Source organism: Syngnathus typhle, linkage group LG7 (assembly GCF_033458585.1).
Source record: "Syngnathus typhle isolate RoL2023-S1 ecotype Sweden linkage group LG7, RoL_Styp_1.0, whole genome shotgun sequence".
Classification (NCBI taxonomy): domain Eukaryota; kingdom Metazoa; phylum Chordata; class Actinopteri; order Syngnathiformes; family Syngnathidae; genus Syngnathus; species Syngnathus typhle.
In genome coordinates this window covers 4,503,994-4,523,418 of record NC_083744.1, presented here as the reverse complement: position 1 = coordinate 4,523,418, position 19,425 = coordinate 4,503,994, and the positions used below count along the sequence as shown (strand labels likewise).

At 43.2% G+C, this 19,425-nt stretch overlaps 2 protein-coding genes across 4 annotated transcripts; one reads left to right on the top strand and one right to left on the bottom strand.

The window, feature by feature from the left end:
• Positions 1–9,763: 9,763 nt before the first annotated feature.
• On the bottom strand, positions 9,764–10,919 carry LOC133156543 (leucine-rich repeat-containing protein 10B-like). Its single transcript, XM_061282354.1, has one exon. It carries the CDS (start codon positions 10,917–10,919, stop codon positions 9,783–9,785), a length of 1,137 nt encoding a protein of 378 aa, XP_061138338.1. The 3' UTR covers positions 9,764–9,782.
• Positions 10,920–14,435: 3,516 nt separating this feature from the next.
• LOC133156529 (acyl-CoA Delta-6 desaturase-like) lies at positions 14,436–18,680 on the top strand. Of its 3 annotated transcripts, none has more exons than XM_061282330.1 (13): positions 14,436–14,516; positions 15,057–15,264; positions 15,326–15,436; positions 15,702–15,899; positions 15,970–16,071; positions 16,134–16,259; positions 16,345–16,405; positions 16,482–16,558; positions 16,959–17,056; positions 17,956–18,052; positions 18,132–18,211; positions 18,276–18,401; positions 18,469–18,680. In XM_061282330.1, the coding sequence occupies exons 2-13, from the start codon at positions 15,073–15,075 to the stop codon at positions 18,518–18,520; spliced, it is 1,320 nt and encodes a 439-aa protein (XP_061138314.1). In that variant the 5' UTR covers positions 14,436–14,516; positions 15,057–15,072; the 3' UTR covers positions 18,521–18,680. The 3 variants fall into 3 exon arrangements, with proteins under 3 accessions (XP_061138314.1, XP_061138315.1, XP_061138313.1); XM_061282331.1 differs by having other exon boundaries at positions 14,460–14,623; positions 16,173–16,259; XM_061282329.1 differs by having other exon boundaries at positions 14,460–14,623.
• The last annotated feature ends 745 nt before the right edge of the window (positions 18,681–19,425 follow it).

Here is a 19,425-nt window from a genome sequence, read left to right as displayed (position 1 = left end):
AGTCAGGAGAGTGCGGTGGAACGCAGACTGGGACCCAGTGCATTAATGTGTGTGCGTGTGCATCAAGTGTGTGTCCGCCCACGCAAGTGCTTGTGCTCTGTGTGCAAAGCCCCCTTCCTTCCGATGTTAGCCGCCGTGCGTTCAGGTGTAGGATGACCATGTTGGGTGAAGTTGGCAGACCCCGGCCCCTCCGTGACCACTCAAACTCCTTCATTACAAGATTCCATTTTAATCCTCCACCAAGTATAGATTTCCACTTCCTCCGCTCAATTGTTCATTTACTCTCCCATTCAAACGGTAATGCATACACCTCCAGACTCTAATTCAGCAGTAATCCATGCTCCCTCATCTATCTGGGATTCACTGCCCATTTTCCGCTCCTTTTCTGCGCCGTTTTTTTTACGTGTCTGCCGAGCTCTGTGGACCAGACATTGATCAAGCACAAAAAAAAATAGAAGGTAGAGCCTTGCACCTCCTCCCCAGGGCGGAGTAGTAAAAACAGAAGCAATGAATAAAAGCTACATAGGGAAATTGTATGGCACAGTCAGGTCGGTCAGATTTATGTACTGATTAGCGGTCATGTGCTAACAACCTGAAATGATCTAGACCAGAGGTGTCAAACTCGTTTTTTTTCGCGGGCCGCATCTTAGTCATAGTTTGCTTCGGAGGGGCATTATGACTGTGACTTATATTATATACAGTATAGGCTACACAATAAACCGGTAAGTAGTTTTGAAATCACAGACTAGTAAAAAGTGTTCAAATTTTTTAAAAAGATGAATGGTAATAAAAATTGCTAGCAATTTCTCTAGTTTTCCAAAAGTGAAGGCAATTTGTCATTTTAGAACTGACACATAAAGTCCATGCACAATTTGTCTTTGCGGGCCCCATAAAATGATGTGACTGGCCGCATCTGGCCCCCGGGCCTTGAGTTTGACACCTACGTATGATCCAGACAATCACGTATAATAAAATGAAACTTCCATTTCAAAGTTGTCACAGGTCGAGCTAAAGTCATAAGACCCTGCAGAGTGAATTTCTATATTGGTGACCCCTTGAGCCCATAAAGCTACCTTCTCATAAGCGGCCATGCTTTTCCTGGTCCCTCAATGGAGGCGCGTGGTGGACAAAGGGCAGCTGTCAGCACAGCCAACTTGAGGTGCAAAGCAGCCAAGCGCAAGCCTGCTTGGCACCTCGTTTGTAGCTAAGACCAGCCTTAAAGATGCGACCCGGTTCCTTATCGGGACTGTTTGTTAACGGATCATTGCGACCCCTCCCTTACCCATTCTAACTTTCAAACTAAGTGCTCTGATGTGTTGCCCGCTTGCTCTGTACATACATGTGTTGCGCTTCTGTCGCCGTCTCGTCTCCGTGTTGCCGTCGCATCGGGTTCTTACCGGGCGGCCTCCGCAGACGTCCTCGGCCTCTTGACACCCGCAAGTTGTATCGTTGCTTCGACGTCATTTGCTGCTTCTTTATCTGCCAATCTCGCCGACCTGGCTTGAGGAGGCGGAAGAGCCCAGTGAGGCAGCAGAGCGGTTACTCGTCATCGTGGATCAGGAGGTCAAAGCGAGGACGTCTGGAAGTCGTACCCGGTAGCACTTTGGTTTTGCGTTCCATTTTTTTCTTTTTCTCAGCCTCTCCTGTTTTTTGGGCCGAACGGACTGTGATCTTACTGGTGGTCATTGTTCTCCTCCCATCAGTGTTAGAGTGTGATGGACGGAGCCATGGAGCTGAGCTCTGATTTTGTTCCATATTAAAGGATCATTTTTACAACATCGGCTTTCTCAGTGATTGATGAATCATTTTCTAAGGCAAACCTGCTGGTAATTATTGTAACGTATTGTTGTGAGTTCATTATATGTTTCTTATTGTTGAAATAAGTGAAATTGATTTTTATGAAATTGAAGATAGAGAATTGAATTTGAGCAAATAAATGTATACTCGAATTTTGACTTGAAGTGAAGGTAAACCTCGAGAAATATTATCACATTTGTTTCCATATATAATATTTTTGATGGCAGCATAATGCGTTGAGGCTATTTTTCTTCACATGAAATTATAATATCCACAGTACATTCCATACAATTCAATTTTAAAAAATTAATAAAACGTTTTGTGTGAAAAGCTGAGAAATATAGAGTAAATGACAACATGTTAATTTGCCTTCTCTTCATTCCATCAGCAGCAGAAATGTCTCAATGTATTTAACTCCAAGCTGTCTGTGCCAGATTGGCCAATTAAGAGAAGTCCAAATGAAGCAGGACGTAGATAAGAAGGAACATCGATGCAGTGAGGCGGAGCCAAGGCGACTCAGAGAGCCGACTCGCAAGTAAAAAAAGGCTCTCAGCTGTCTTTTTTTTTTTTTTTTCCCCCCCTTTTTCCCGAGTATAATCAACTCCATGGGCCGCATATTACAGGTTGTGCAGACACTGCAGCGATCTTCCTCTGTGGGAAGACCAGGTCAGCGTCGGGCCGAAACAAGGCGAGCTCAGCAGACGGGGGGACGAGGGGGACTTCCAATCAAAGCACTGGGGCACTGTCTTTGTTTGAGGATATTTATGCCAATTGTGCATTTTCTCAAATGTAAGCAGAATTGGTTTATTTTGAAAAATAATACTTGTGATTAATTTTCCCCTCGGTATTGCGATTAAATGAGCAATTATTTATTTTAAGGTCCTGTACTCGATATTAAAAAAAAAAAAAAAAACATTAAAACTATTTGTGTACAGCATCAGTGGGGCCAAGCAGCTATTGTAGCAAAACAATGGCATGGTCTACCTCGGTAAACTAGGGTTTCAAACTAGGGTTAAGGTTTCAAACTAGGGTTTTAAATTAGGGTTAGGGTTTCAAACTAGGGTTCGAAATTCAAACTAGGGCTTCAAACTCGGGTTAACGTTTCAAACTAGGGTTAAAGTGTCAAAGTAGGGTTTCAAATTAGAGTCAAAGTTTTAAAGTGGGGTTTCAAATTAGTGTTAGGTTTCAAAGAAAGATTTCAAATTAGGGTTAAGGTTTCATAATAGGGTTCAACTGCAGTAGGTGCCACAGAAGTGATGCGACTTCATTTGCGACCAAAATCGCCGCCTGGCTTCCCCCTGTCAAATGGAGCCTCTGCAAATAGATGATTAGAAATATGAAATATGCCCGCGATATGCACATTGTATTTAAGAGAAAAGAAGCAGGAAATGAGGCTGTCACTTTCAATGTCGGAGGTGTTTCCCTCAAGTTATTTTTGCGGGCCAAGATAATAAAGTGCTCCAGACTTGGCATGACAAGATGTCAGGCAAAAAGTAATTATATATATGGTTTTTTCTAAGCTGCAGTGAAAGCAACAGCTTGGTAAAGATAGGCCATGCAGACTGACAGCCTTGGACAGATGGGAGGGAGGGAGATGAGCAAAAAGTGGTGTGATAGAGGTGAGGATGCAGCATGAGACCAGGTGCTGGGGGGGAAAAGGGAAGGACAAAAGAATGTGCAAACTGTGTGATTATCTGTGTCACATTTATTAATGCACTAATCCAAAGGATGGGGAAGCTGTCACTGAGTGGGGGGCCGGGGGGAGTCAGATTTCGTGTGGTGAACACACACTGAAGTTATCATGCTGTGAGTTTGAAGTATCCATATTGAATCCGCAGGCACAAAAGCACAGCAAAAGAATTAACATCCCACTGTTTAATAGTGTGATGACTGTTTTAAATGGCTGAGTTAATTTGAGGGGAGGAAAAGTACAAGGGAATTAGATTGTCGGAAAAATCACAGATATTCAGCTCAGGCTGCTTTTTTTCTGTCTCTTAAATGTCTTCAATACACCAGAGGGTGTCTGAGATGATAATGTGATGTACGTGTAGATGTATCGCATACAGATGGCGAGAAGACATTTTCTTCAAAGTGTCATTCTGCCTCTGCTGGACGTTTTTATCAAGATGTTGTAGTGAATGGTCTTTGTTGTTTCGCGGGTCTCCAAAAAAACACTCGGTGGACGAGGGCTGGCCCAGGGAAGCACTCCAGTGACACACGGCTGATTGGGAAAAGATTTTATTCAACCGATGTCAGAGTGATGTATCTCCGAAAGTTTGAGTGGCCCCAAAAGCAAAGATGTTTCAGCCCTCAACAGCAAAGATGTTCGCCCCCAAAAAGCCCCTCGCGCGCCTCTCTATCTGTTCTCCCCCATCATTTGTACCTCGTAAGACAACAGCTGCGGTCCGAGTCTCGCTCTACTGGTTACTTCCGATGCCCTTAAAAGGGCATGGACAAGGTCTTCCTGGTCACGGACGAATGGCCCTTCCATATTCTAAGTACCTACAGATGACTGAAACTAGAGCTTCTCTGTACAATAGCAAATGCAAAAATAGCTTAGGGTCTTCTCACTGCTGCTAGGTCGCCATTTAAGGTGACATACAGAGACGCATAGAATCCAAAATTTACCTCAATGTCAAAGCAAATTTCAAATCATCCATCAGTTTTACATAGCCTCCCTTTTATATCGTTTTAGGGCAATTTGGTGTCATACTGCCATCCAGTGGCCAAACGTTGAACTGAAGGTAGGCTCATTTATAGTTTAAGAAACAAGCGAAAAAGATAATAGCAGACAAAGAGACCAAACTATACTATTCTAGGTCTACATTTTAGAACCCTTAAGACTTATCATTTGTATCTTTTCAACAATATCCCTATGATAGCATTGTGTTTTCTTTTATTGGACATAACATGCTTTAGTGATGTATCTACATTGTTTAAGGGCATTGTTTTCAAAAGCTCTTTGGCACTCATTTAATAAAGAGTCACGTACATCACTGTCCACTACAAATCCCATTTGTGACACCTTCCAGTTGAGCTGTGTTCCATTAAATCTCAAAGAAAGCCATCCAGACAATATTTGCCTCTTTTATTTGTGCTTACAGTGGCGGCCAGCATGCCTCGAGGATTTTGTCATCCATCAGTGTATCCAATGACGTTTCCATTACTGTATGGTTGCACATGGCTGAGCAGCAGCGAACGGTTGTGATGACTGAGAATGACCACCAACAACCCCCATGATCTTCTTCTGGGTAGAGAATGTGATGATGTGAAGGAGTAGCAGAGGGGGGAAATGGAGGGATATTATATAGAAAAAAATCTAGCCATTGCACTGTTGGGAATGTGACACACTGAATTTGAACTAAAACTAGGTAGAGAGCGGTCTCAAGAAAGAAAATCTTAGACAAACAAAAGATATACAAATTAGCAACAGAAACAACAAAACAAAAATTGACAACTAAATACATAAATACGTTTTTAGTTGAGTCCATAAAAGCAGAATCTCAGTATTATTTGTCAGTAGATTGTGCAGCGATGGCATCACGGTGGTGAAGTTGCACGTTTGTGTTGAGAATCTTGCAGTGCCACTTGGCGGTGTTCGCTGACCTACATAGGATGAGAGGAGTGTAAACAAAAAGGCTCAATATTGCGAGGGAGTGCGACACAGATTCCCACAGACGTCTGTGGCGTGTCAGCCTCTTTGCCACCCGGCGCTGAACCCAGACTCAAGCACTTTGTGTTGTCATCACATCATGTGGCCTCAACACTGAGGGTCCAAAAGTGCACAGTGCTTGCGTCATGCATACGAAATACATGCTTGCTTTGTCAAAACAAGACATTAAGTTCGCCAAAAATATTTCTTTACAAAATGTTGTCTGTGGTCCCACTAATCTAAACATGGCATTCTAATCAATATTGGGGTTATGGAATAGGAATTAAGCAGCAAAATGTATATGTTTTTATCCACCGCCGAGGTGGCCATTTTGTTACTTGCTGTCGACTGGTAATGACATCAGAGTTGCCAACCAATCACGGCTCAGCTTCAGAAAACTGGTGCATTCGGCATAGTTTTCACTAACTGTGATAATAATCATAGTGTACGTAGTGACATTAACGAGGACACGTACAAAAGGAAACGGATGGATAGCGATAAGTGTAAGTCACACACACACACCTGAGTGTGGTGAAATTTGTCCTCTGTATTTAACCCATCCCCGTGTGATTTTCATCCATCCCCTGGGGGAGAAGGGAGCAGTAGCGCGGCCACGCTCGGAAATCATTTGGTGATCTAAGAGACCCCATTTACAACCCCTTACACTGAGTGCCAAGCATGGGTCCCATTTTTATAGTATTTGGTATGACTTGGCCGGGGTTTGAGCCCACAACCTTCCACTCTCAGGGAGGACACTCTACCACTAGGTCACTGAGCTGGTAATAATAATCAAAAATATATTTGTTTGCATCTTGATATTTAATGCATTCCCCTTCATGCGTGAATCTTGTCTTCCTCGGATGATAAATATTCCAGTAAAGCAATCATCAGATTGAGTATGCTGGGCAACACCAGTAGCAAAGACAGGCAGACACATGAGAGTATGCGGCAGCATGAATATTTCAGCGCGCGGGGGATAAATATTTCACTCTTTCAATGTGAGGGAAAAAAGATACGAGTATTGCGTTACGCTTCGAACACTCCATGAATAATGACTGTGGGGATGAGAGGAGGACATGTTCACGTTCAGAGACACAGGTAGAGAAAGTGTGGATGCAGAAGTGGGTAAAAAATAAGTATACAAAGTTGATGATGGAGCGGAGGCCCTGACCTACAAGGAGGTAGCGCTAGTGAGCAAAATCATTACTTGCTACCCGTTTGTAGTCGACCTCCATGTGGACTTGCCTTTTATGGTCTGGGCACGCTTCTTTGTTGGACTTTACAGCAGTGCTTACACAATGCTGAGACCGGAAAGAGGCTCATGTGTTTACCACGTCATAAATATTTTGTAGCTCTAAATCCAAGACACATGGTCGCCTTGAGGTGTGCCGCTAGGTACATTAAACAGACGCAGTGTAAATTCTGTAAAGTGATGTATACTTCCACGAACAGAAACGGGTACACTTGGACAGTATTTCCCAAACTTTATTGAGCCAAGGTACATATTTTACTGAGAAGAAGCCCACTCCACACAGGTGATGCCTTGTACCTTATGCCATTCCATACTATTCGCTTGAGCTGCTCCATTAAACCATATACCGTGATTTTCCATGTATAATGCGCAAAATGTAACAAATTTATTGTCCTAAAATCTGGGGTGCGCATTATACATGGGTACAACAATTTTTGAAGAAAATCTCCCTCGAAATAAACCTTGAAATCACCTTTCTTCTTGTTTGTTGTCAATCGCGCATCGCATTCAGCCATCCTGCCCAACACACTTAGTCAGTAAAATTCATAATTGACGACCCATCGTTTGATGCGATGGTGCAATCCTTGATGGTGTTATTGTCAAATATTGTTTGTTTTTTAATCTCCATCGCAGACCGGATATCATACGGAGGCCGCCATGACAGTATGCGCAGAACGGATGCGCAAGACACATCAGCTATATAAAGAGCGAGAGTTCAGTTCTCTACCTATTAGTTTCAATTCACAGTTTAATTAGCAGTTTCAATCAGCAAATGACAAAATGCGTATTACAGGTAATATTTTATTTCACAACACTTTGCCTTGTTCCTTTCTTCTCTGCTGTTCACTTCAAACACACTCCATACGAACACAATGCTCTCGTATCAGACGCTTGCTCGATCACCTGCTCGTTTGCTGTCACAATGTACCCTACACAAATCCAAAACATTTCTCTGCGAAGAAATGTTTCGGATCATCATGAAGTGCTTTGAGCGGCTTGTCATGGAGCACATCAGGGCCATTCTACCCCCCCACCATTGACCCCTTCCAGTTTGCGTACCGAGCCAAACGGTCCTCTGAGGATGCCAGCTGCTCTGCCCTCCACTCAGCCCTCACCCACCTGGAGAGAAGAGAAGGTGCGTATGTGAGATTGCTGTTTGGGGACTTCAGTTCTGCATTCAACACCATTGTACCACAGCGACTCATCTGCAAACTTGACAAGCTGGGCCTCAGTACCTACCTCTGCAACTGGCTACTGGACTTCCTCTGTCAGAGGCCTCAGGTGCTACGTGTTGGCGACAAAATCTCCGCCAGCATCACGCTGAGCACGGGGGCCCCCCAAGGTTGCGTGCTCAGTCCGCTGCTCTTCACCCTGCTGACGCATGACTGCACTGCAACTTACAGTAGCAACCGCGTGCTGATATACGCCGACGACACTACTCTAGTAGGTCACTGGGGGCGACGAGACTCAATACAGGTCGGAGGTCGACCTTCTGGCCACGTGGTGCAGGGACAACCTCCTCCTGCTGAACGTCAACAAGACCAAGGAGATTGTTGTTGACTTCCGGAAGGGTCACACCCAACACCTGCCACTGACCATCGACGGTGCTGTGGTGAAGAGAGTGAGCAGCACCAGATTCCTGGGGGTGCACATCAGTGAGGACCTCTCCTGGTCCACCAACACCGCGTACTATGTCTTGTCACCGTGGGATAGTGGGAACGTAATTTTGGTCTGTGTGTGTGTCTTGACATGTAAAGAAATTGACAATAAAGCAGACTTTGACTTTGACAACGCGTTCGTGAACGGGAAGTTACGTCATGTTCTTCTTCGTTTTGTTTTACGGCTAGGTGGCACCAGCTTCAATGCGCATTACCGACATCTACTGGTTGAAGTCATATGAACTGAAAAAAAGAACCAATCACTTTAGGAAGTGATTCGTTCACTCTCGTTCACTGAAAGAGATTCGTTCTTTTGAACGAATTGTTCACTCACGAGCCAACACTATTTTGTACTTACCCAACGCGCGCGGAACAAAATACTGAACGGATAAGAATGACTAGAAGTGAAAGCGTAGTGGTCGCCGAACTCGCCACTTTTGTCGAGTGGCTCCGTCGCTGCGCTCGAACACCTCAGATTTAGGTAGTGTTGGCTCGTGAGAAAATTTCTGGAGTCCTACTTAAAATATGGATTTATCGCCACGGGTGACTGACGCGCTAAGCGCACTCTGTATAATATGTGGCGACAGGGCTAGCTAACGAGGCAATGAAGCCTTCTAAACTGCTTCGGCACATGGAGACCAAGCATCCTGCATTAAAAGACAAACCTTAACCACTTTGGGTCTCATTGTCTCCTAGAGTACGCCTAGATGGGGCTGGCTCGTTTCTGAGAAACAAGCTCAGTGCTCCCACTAATTCAACGTAATGGTGAGTTTTATTAATAAAATTTAATAAATAATGAATAAATGATTACTAATAAATAAATCATAAAAAATGCATGTCGTTTATACTTGTTTTTATGCCAGTCGTATCACTTTATTTCATCATACTTGTATATTTATTATAAATGTATTATTTATTTATATAAATGTATTATTTATTTATATAAAGGCCGGTCCACGAAAATATTTTTGACACGTAACCGGTCCGTAGCGCAAAAAAGGTTGGGGACCAGTGATCTAGTGGACCAGCATATAATTGTTTTTCCTGTCACATATACTTTGTTGGCATAGATAGCAAGAACTAAAATACATTATTTGTAGTCTATGACCTTGACAAATGTATCTCAAATTTTCTTCCCCCATTGAAATGAATGCACATGCTGTTAATCCATTTCAGCAATACACTGCTGCTATTTTGCAGCTGAGAGCAACTGGTGCGCTTCTTTAATCGGAAATGATTGACAGTGACTTCCTCGGGTGGGTGGCAATTTAATACTACAACACACGCACAGTTCTGCTCTGCTTCACAGTAGCCTGAGATGAAACTCATACTTTCATGTTCACAGCGAAAGAGAAAAGTAAATATAAACAGGAGCAAAGAAGCCTGTTGTCCACCTGCCTGCAGATAGTCTGGAGGTTTGATGTCATGCCTCTACCCTCGTCTCCATGTCCTCCTCATATTCATAATCCACGTAAGCCCTGTCGTACTCCAGGTCCTCTCCCTCGTACTCCAAGCCCTCGGCCTCGCAGATCAGTTCCTCCGTCTCGTACTCAAACGCCTCCTCGTCATACTCCAGCTCGCCGCCGTCGTACCCGAGGACCGGCGACCCGGCCTCCTCCCCGTCCTCTTCGTCGGCAGCACGTTTGGCGCTGCTGTTCTTCAAAATGCCGTGAATGATGGGCTCCTCTCCCGCCAGAGCCGCCTCCTCTTCCTCCTGTCGTCTTCTGTCCTTTCTGGCCTCACGCTCCTCCAAAAACTCCGCAGCGCCCTCCCCGACCACTATCACCTCCTCACCCACTTTAGGAGGCTCCTTGACCGGGTTGTGGTCATAGGAGAAGAGACGAAGGGACTGGAGGCGCTTCAGGTTGGGGAACTCGGATATCTTGTTGCGGTCCAGGTCCAGGATCTCCAAGCCCTCCATGCTTAGAAGGACTTTGGGGAAAGTCTGGAAGCGATTCCCGTAGAGCCACAGTCCCCTCAACGTCTCCATGCGGCACAGGTCAGGAGGCAACGTCTTGAGGCGGTTGTCACCTATCTGCAGGGACTTTAGGTTGGGAAGTTCGTAAAGTTCTTTCGGAAACCATTGAAAGTAGTTGCTCTCCAGCCACAGGCAGCGGAGATTCCGAAGGTTCTTCAGCTCGGGCGGGAGTGTCATGAGGCGGTTGCTGCCCAGGTAGAGGCGGCTGAGGTGAGCCAGCTGACAAATGGCCAGAGGAACATCCTCCATCTTGTTGAAGTCCAGGGCAAGAATCCGCAGACCTTGTAGCTGGGTGATACCCTCAGGAAGAACACGCAGGCTATTTCCACAAACGTAAAGCTTCTCCACATGCGTCAGTCCGCAAACCCGAGCAGGTAAGCGCTTAAATTTCCGGTAGCTCAAGTCCAAGACTGGATCTCCGCTTTCCAGCAACTCATCCACCCCCAGTGGAAGTTCTTCTTCCACTTCCTCCTCTTTTTTCTTCTTTTTCTTCCTCTGCACTATTCCCACCTCTTCGCCGTCTTTTCCCTCCACCTCGTCTTCCTCCTCATCGCCCTCGCCCTTCCCGGAGGAGTTGCCCATTCTGTGGCCCCCTGACTCTGCGCTTGAGTCAGAGCAGTCATGTGATGTGATGACAGACAAACTTGGTAACCGCTTTTGTTTTGAGCTTGCAAAAAAACATCACGCCTCAGGCCAATTAACTATCACCATGCCGCACTCCACTAGGCGTCTCTATGTGCCTTCATCTAGCACAATGCCGAGTAATAAAAATAGTAATAGTAGTAATAATAGTAGTAGTAGTAGTAATAGTAGTAGTAGTAGTACTGCAGGTAGTCAAGGTTAAATATATAAAAGTCAGTTTTGAGTTGAGTCTTTGCCAGTCTGACGCTTCGCTATCATTAATTTTTAAACACCTTTTAGGTCACATGATCAACACTCCTTATTAATACAGGTTCAACCTTAGCTTTACATTGTCAGCAACTGTCCACCTCAGCTCGGTGACCCCGCCGACGGCAACGAAAAACACTTAAAGGAAGTTGGTGCGGCTAGTCCCCATTAGAAACGGGCCGAGGTCCATCCGAAGGTCTGTTCCACAAAGGCGCAAGTAATTGCACATTTTAACAACACTGCAAAGCTGACCGCAAGCCGTTCGCGTGTTGCCATCGGGGAGAAGGTTCACATTCAACTGCTGCGCTTCCTCCCCCTTCTTTCTTTCCTTCCGTCTTTCCTTCCCTCTCCCCCACTGTGTAACCGGAACGGCTGGGCATCACATCACATTATCAAGTGCGTGAGTATCAATTGATACTAACTTGCCTCATTTTTAAATTCATGACAAAGGAAAACCTGACAACAAGCTAAGGTGGAAACTATGGATGGGAAAATATTTGCGAAACTGATGAATGGTATTTACAATCGGAGAAATAAATATGAGCCGTTGGTTTGTCTCACAGCTTTTTATTGACTAGTTTAAAAGCTGTGACGACAACCTCTGGTAACATTCGGCTAACAGGACACAAAGCAGGCACGCGAACACAGGACAACGTGACAGTCCTTGACCAACATGCACGTTGTTGTTAGAGCAATGTCACAATGAACATGCACAACTATTTTTGCAATCCACAGGGTCGGAACATATTCTTAGTTTATTTCATAATGTGTGTAATATTTTTCTGGCTCATAAATATTGTGCAATCAAATGAAGTGAGTACAGTTGAAACTGAGCGTGCCTTCTTGTGCCGCATGATGACGCACAGTGGCGCCTCTTCTTACAAGTGACCTCGTTTCTCTCCAGTTCAAACAGAAAAAGCTCACTAAACGGTGGCAACAATTAGCAGACAGTGAATAATTCAACAGTGCTGCTTTAATAAGTACAGTGGAGCCTCGGTTTTCGAACGTCCCGGTTCTCGAACAAATCGGTATTCGAACAAAAAATTTGAGATTTTTTTGCTTCGGATGTCGGACGAAATTCGGTTCCCTGCGTACTGAGGTCCACTTAAATTTTGGAAAGTACATCATGACTTTAAAAATATTTTCTAAATTTTAGCGACCGCTCTGTCACAATAATGCGACGAGCGCGGTGCAGTTGCGCGGTCGGCGACGCGCTACCGTTGCACGTTCGGCGGTGCACTGCAGTTGCGCGATTGGACAAAAATGCGCAAATGAAAAAAATGCTTAAAAAAGGCGTTGTTGTTTTTTTGGGCCTGGAACGGATTATTTTTTTTCCATTATTTGTAATGGGAAAATATGATTCGGAATTCGAACGATTTACTTCTCGAACAGCCTTGTGTTCGAAAACCGAACCTCCAGTGTATTTGCAAGCATGTTTAACTAAACTTACAAAAGTCCCCTAGTTTGAGTTTAATGCTAGCACATAATTCAAATTGCAGTAGACAGTCTGACAAAACTCATATTGATGCCCTCTTAACAAAGACAACTAATATTATGTGCTGTCACTTATTTGTGAAACTCTTCTTTATCATACACTGTGTTTGTATTATTCGGCCGTCTGGTGTTCAAGGCCATCACGATATCATAGGCATTGAAACATGAAATTATTTTCTGTACTATGTTAATGTCATAATTTCAAAATGATGTTTGTCAAAAAAGTCAGATGTGTCTATGAAATGACTTCATCCTTCCAGACCACTATGTAAATGGATTACGACTGTGAAGAAAAGCCTTGCAAAGCTGCTGAGGTCAGATGTTCAACGCCTCGATTTTTGAAGCGGCCCGGCGAGGAGGTGGCACGAGGGGAGAGGGGGGTGACTGGCTGCTTGAGGATAATCCTGTCTGATATGCTGATTCGCACTTTTCTGTTCCACATTGTCCTGAAATGACTTGGCCCATTTAGAGCAGCCGACAACAGACGAGACAGCTGAAGAGGTCAATGAATGTGACTGTAGAGGTGAATGCAAATGAAAAAATGATGCCGTGGTAAATATCTGTGCATCTGTGATATGATCCTTTTTGTAGACAAATTATAATTAGATAGCATATTATATCATAGGAGAATGACTTACAATTGGTGTCTTTGATGCCTTTGATTGGAAGGGCGACCAAATAGACACTATGCATGTAGACCTTCGTTGAGCTTTGAGAGCAGACCTCTTTCAAAGCGATGTCACATAGATATTGGCTTCAGAGATTTTAAAGAAGCACTGGAGCTCGGGAAAGGAACTTCGGGACGAGAAGCAGAGGAATAGAGAGGCCCAACGTAGGTTATGAATCTCACATTATTTTCCAAACCCCCCAAAAAAGCTCTCTGCTTTTATATAAGCAATTTTATTTGTCTTATCATTTTATTATTCGTGTTTGATCTTTGAGTGTGGACTACAGCATGGAGAAACAAATAAACTGTTGAATTTTGTTTAAAAAAGGAACAAGGTCATTGTGTTTGGCGTTTTTAAAAAGACAGCCTGTCAGTGTGCTTCATTACGGGTCATTCTAATCTTTGGACAGGCAATGGTTTTCTTTGATGACTGCAAATAGTGGCTTGATGGTACCGAGCAGCAAATAAAGCGAAGCACCCGTCTGACAACCTCTCGCTGACAGACAGTGACCCAATGCATCACTACACATGGAGTGTTTTCAAGGCACTCCACCATGTTCCAAACGCAAATCATGTCATTTAAAATTATTATTATTTTTTTTTAGGACGATCACTGATGCGAGTACATGTGTTTTATCCACCTGAGCACAAGTGTCTGTCTGAGCTGCTCGTTTGTACTTCCTGCTGGTTGAGGTCAGTATTAAAATGCAGTCACAAAATGATTGCTTTAATTTGAATTGTTTAGTTAATAAATTGCATATATGGCTAAACATATTGGACGGACAGACAGAAATAATACATTTTAAATCTAGTTAGAACCATCATTAAATACTGCTAATACCTTTAATGTGAATTTACATCGGTTTGATTTTTTTAACTTTAATAAGAAACGTACAAGTGCTGTATAATAGAAAAAAATATAAGAAAAAATACATTAACACTAACTGCATACTAATGTTAAAGTAATACTCCTCCATATTCATACAAGTAGATGGGCGTATTTGACACATTTGGGCAACATGAAGCCGGTCCTTTATTTACTGTACGCCGATTGGTCCAAAAGCCGTCGGACGATCGCCTCGGAATTTGTAATGAATGACACCATGAAATAGTCAGCAAGGCAAAACGAGGTAAATACATTCTAATTCGGCAGTTGTTCACAATTTTATAAATTGATCCGAACAGGATGAGTGAGTTGTACAGGCGCGCCCGCGTGTGCTTCTAAAGCGCAAAATATGTGAGTCTATTTTTATTTATTTTTATTATTTGTCTTAACGCTCCAATCCTGCAGACAGAAACACCCTCGCAGTCGATATTGAAATATTTGCCATTGATATTATTGCGATTAATGTGACAGTGCTAGAATGTGGTTTGGTAACGTCGTATTCGTGTCTATTTTTGGACTATATTAATATTACAATATGACATGAATTGTAGCAGAGCTCAGGTGCGTAATCATGATGCACGTCCAATTTGACAATAACAGCATCCCACATATCAAATTCATCATAAATTATTTATGTGTCTGTTCCTCTGCTCATTGTCCTCGTTAACTTGCGTTACAAGCAGGCTGCGAGCACACAGCAACGGGTAAAAAAAAACGAGAAAAAAAAAAAGCAGCTGTCTACACAGCACACTGTACCAACTTTCCCAGCCACTGTGTGCTTTAGACTGTGGCTCTGAGGAATGGGTGCCGGGGACCAGCAGACAGAGCCAGCGGGAAGCGCTCTTTTCACCTGGGAAGAGGTGCAGAAACACTGCAGCAGAAATGACCAGTGGTTGGTGATCAATCGGAAGGTGTACTGCGTCACCGAGTGGGCCAAGAGGCATCCTGGAGGCTTTCGGGTCATCCGGCATTATGCTGGAGAGGATGCCACGGTATGTGATGCTTGGGATTTTTTGTGTGATGTTTTTATAAAAAAATATTTTTTTTGTCTAGGAAGCATTTACTGCTTTTCATCCTGACAAGAAGTATGTGCAACGCTTTTTAAAGCCCTTGCTGATTGGAGAGCTGGCGGAAACAGAACCTAGCCAGGACAGAGCGAAAAATGTAAGAACCATCAAAAAAACATTTGGGAATAAGAATTAAAAATAATCTTTCCTAATTTTGATCCATCACAGCTGCTCTTGCGCTTGCAAAAGTCACATGACCAAATATTGTGGCCAGCAATGCCTCTTTACATCCTCTGTTGGGCCTTTTTGAGGATGGTATTCATGTAGGTCTCGAACTTCAGGTCTTGAGTGACTTGAGGGTCTCAACGGTTGGATTTCCGAAATCCTCACGGTGCGTGTTTATGCTCCTCCCCGTTTTCCAGGTTGCAGTCATCCAGGACTTCCGGGCTTTACATGCATATGCAGAGCAAAAGGGTCTGTTTCGGGCCCACTCTTTGTTCTTCTTAGCCCATTTGGCTCACATCCTGCTGATGGAGCTCCTAGCCTGGTTGCTCATACGTCTCGGGGGGACCGGCTGGATCCCGACGGCGCTCTGTTCCATCTTAATGGCAACTGCACAGGTAATAGCAACAACGTGATTACCTGTTGAGTTATTCTATGCAAAAACTGAGGCCTTTTTTCCCTCGTAAGATCCAGGCTGGATGGCTGCAGCATGATTTTGGTCATCTGTCTGTCTTCAAGAAATCCTCATGGAATCATCTTACGCAACAATTTCTCATTGGGCATTTGAAGGTAACAGAACGTCTTGTATAACCCTAATGACGTGGAAGGAAAGTACCTTTTCTCATCTACAGGGAGGTTCTGCTAACTGGTGGAATCATCGACACTTTCAGCATCACGCTAAACCCAACGTCTTTAGTAAAGACCCCGACGTCAACATGCTGAAGATATTTGTTGTCGGGGCCACTCAGCCTGTAGAGGCAAGTTTTACTTAATGGCTGGCCTAGCCACCAGCGCCCAACATGCTCCTGCCATCCTAACCCAGCAATCGTCTTTCTTTCACAGTATGGCACCAAAAAGATCAAACTTCTGCCCTACAACCATCAGCACTACTACTTCTTCCTGGGTATTCTCCTATTCTTCTCTCTCTTTTAAAATACAATATGAATCAATGAATTCAATGTTCCAATGTTTCGTTTTAGTTGGACCTCCACTGCTAATTCCAATTTATTTCCAACTTCAAATCATGCGTGTGATGATCTCACGGTGTGACTGGGTGGTAAGATGACGCCTCTGCTCAATTGAGAATTTGGAAACAGTTAGGAAGAGTTTTTTTTTTGCTTGTAAATATTTAAGACGAGCAAGAGTAGCATGTTGTTAGGAAACTTGCTGACAAGTTAACTTGCTAACAAGTTAGTTAGCTTGCGTGCTCAAAAACAATTCCTCATTTGGAGGCCTTGGTCATTTGCATGCTAAATAATTCACTGATTTGTCTACCAAAATTTGTCAAAGTAAAGAACATTTAATATTCACTGTGTGGTATTGTACATTATTGCTAACCGCTTCATTTCCCAATAGGCTTCAGTTTAAAAATGGCTTCTATTTGGTTTTACTATGTAAGACAGAGTAAAGAATTATCATCGGTTCGTTATATTAAGACGTTTTTTTTTCTTCTGTAGGATATGGTCTGGTGCTTTTCTTACTACCTTCGATACTTCAGTTGTTATGTTCCACTTTATGGTCTCCTGGGCTCAGTGGCGCTCATCATGTTTGTCAGGTAAGTGATTTAGTATTTCAATAAGCTCATGCCTTTTCAAATCATCTATTTGATGTAAAGTTAATGTGCTGTGGCTGCCAGGGTTGTGGGTTTAAATCATTGCTGAATAATACTGTGGTGGAAAATGAGCCCTTGGTTACTCCCGAATGTGAAGTAAATGATTTAGTGCTGACCAAAGTCACACTATGCGACCATTAACTGACAATATTACTTCGCAACGACGTGCGCGCTCATTCTTGTAGTCCATCTTACAAAGACGTTCGGAAGCTTGTGAATAATTCCAACATAAATGAAGATGATTGTTGCCATTGCATATATTAGAAATTAATTTGTCCCAAAATACTCTTACTATTTCAATGACGGCAAACCTGTTGACGTCATCCTAACAGTAGCACTTGATCCCACTGCTTGGATGCAATAAAGCATTTCTTTCATTTCTGTGTGTCCAATAAAACTCTGTGCAGCTCTGCTTACCTTTTGGCTTTGACAGGATAGCAGGGGCGTCGCAACTGTTGGAGGCTGTGTGTGTTTCTGAATTTGTCGTGCTTCACAGTTTTTGTCCTGCCATCATTGGCAAGTGGCTCAAGAGCTTCAGCCAGCCTTGCTTCCAAATCAGGGGAAGAGAAACCCGAGAGGTTACAGAATGCTTTTCAGAAATGGAAAAAAAAATCCTTGATTGTTTTAATTTCATACTTGATGATTGGACAGGTACCCTAGAGACCCGATAGTTGGTATACAAACAACAAAAAAGGACATTTTCTATGGTTACAGTACTTGTGCATAGGTCATGTACTGACAGTAACCACCTGCAGAGGCCACTGTTGTTCAACTAAATTCATCAAATAAATCAAAGCGTTCAATCTTTACCTTCAAGGTCATCGTTTTGGTGTGCTTCTCAGGTTTCTAGAGAGCCACTGGTTCGTGTGGGTGACTCAGATGAATCACCTCCCCATGGACATTGACCACGAGAAGCATCAAGACTGGCTCAGCTTGCAGGTGCTAGCTTGGAAATCTAGTCAACTTTTATTTTGTTGTCACTACTTGAGAATCATCGTGTGTCTCGTTTGTGCTTTAGCTACAAGCCACCTGCAACATTGAAAAGTCCCCCTTCAACGACTGGTTCAGTGGGCATCTCAATTTCCAGATAGAACATCAGTAAGTCCTTTCAGCAGGATAGCAAGAAACTTGGAAAGCTGAATGGCTACATTGTGCGTTGCAGTCTTTTCCCAACCATGCCGCGTCACAACTACCACCGGGTGGCGCCACTGGTGCGCGCCCTGTGTGAGAAACATAACATTTCTTACCAAGTGAAGACAATGGGGGAAGGTCTGGTTGATGTCTTCAGGTAACATCTGCTATTTGGACAAAAATCCATTTTGGTGTTTTAACCACTTGCTGTCTTCATTTTGCAGTTCACTGAAGACTTCAGGGAGTCTCTGGCTTGATGCATATCTTCATAAATGATCATTTTCATACATTAGCTTTTATTTTTTGTCTGGGATTGTATTGTATTTGATACTGTACTATGAAATGAAGTGTGTGAATGTGATTTTCTTGAGGACTGATGTAATTTCTTTTTAACATCTTTTAATAAAGGGACAACATTGTTGTCAAACTACAGTGATGTCATGGAATATTGATGATTTTGACGTCCACCAAAACCAAAATGAATTACAAGATTGTTTAACGTCAAATATTTGCCAGCTTTTAATCAGCTTGTCTTGCACTGGTTTCCATCGTATTTACAATCCTTTTGATTTGGACTCAATCTTCATTTACATAATTGAAGCACAACAGTAGAAATACAAATACACTCGTGCAGACAAACGACACAAAAATTGACAGCATTTGACGATCATTTACAGATTCCATGCAGAATTAAGGTGATGATTCAAATGTAGAATATGAACCTGTAATGCTTTTTGCATCTCCCGATTCATTCTGTAAACAGCAATATGCAAATTCATTGACTATACATACACCATAAGAAAAATGTGTCAAACTTCCTGGCACAAATTCCACAACAACCTTATTCACCGATTGATATTGCCATTAAGCATCAACATACGCCATATCCCCTTTCCAAGCATGTTCTGTATTTTACATAAATGTTGCGCACACCCAAAACTGTACATTTCCTGATCCACACAGGTTGAGACAGAATTGCGAATTAGCTTGCACATGTACAAAATGGGAGGTAATAAATACCGTATTGGCCCGAATATAAGACCATGTTTTTTGCATTAAAATAAGACATTCATTAAGTCAAATAAGTCTGCCATTCGGAGCCTAGACATTATACCCATTCACTTGTGCGCAGCGGTAAGTAAAAGGTTGCTGGCACCGCCTCACAGAGGCATTCCGGTCAA

Bases quoted from the DNA above. Each gene is read 5' to 3' on its own strand.
- LOC133156543 (XM_061282354.1), bottom strand. From the start codon at position 10,919: ATGGGCAACTCCTCCGGGAAGGGCGAGGGCGATGAGGAGGAAGACGAG.
- LOC133156529 (XM_061282330.1), top strand. From the start codon at position 15,073: ATGGGTGCCGGGGACCAGCAGACAGAGCCAGCGGGAAGCGCTCTTTTC. The intron at 16,406-16,481 runs GTATTCTCCTAT...GTTTCGTTTTAG, and splicing joins GCACTACTACTTCTTCCTGG to TTGGACCTCCACTGCTAATT. The intron at 17,057-17,955 runs GTAAGTGATTTA...TGTGCTTCTCAG, and splicing joins GCGCTCATCATGTTTGTCAG to GTTTCTAGAGAGCCACTGGT.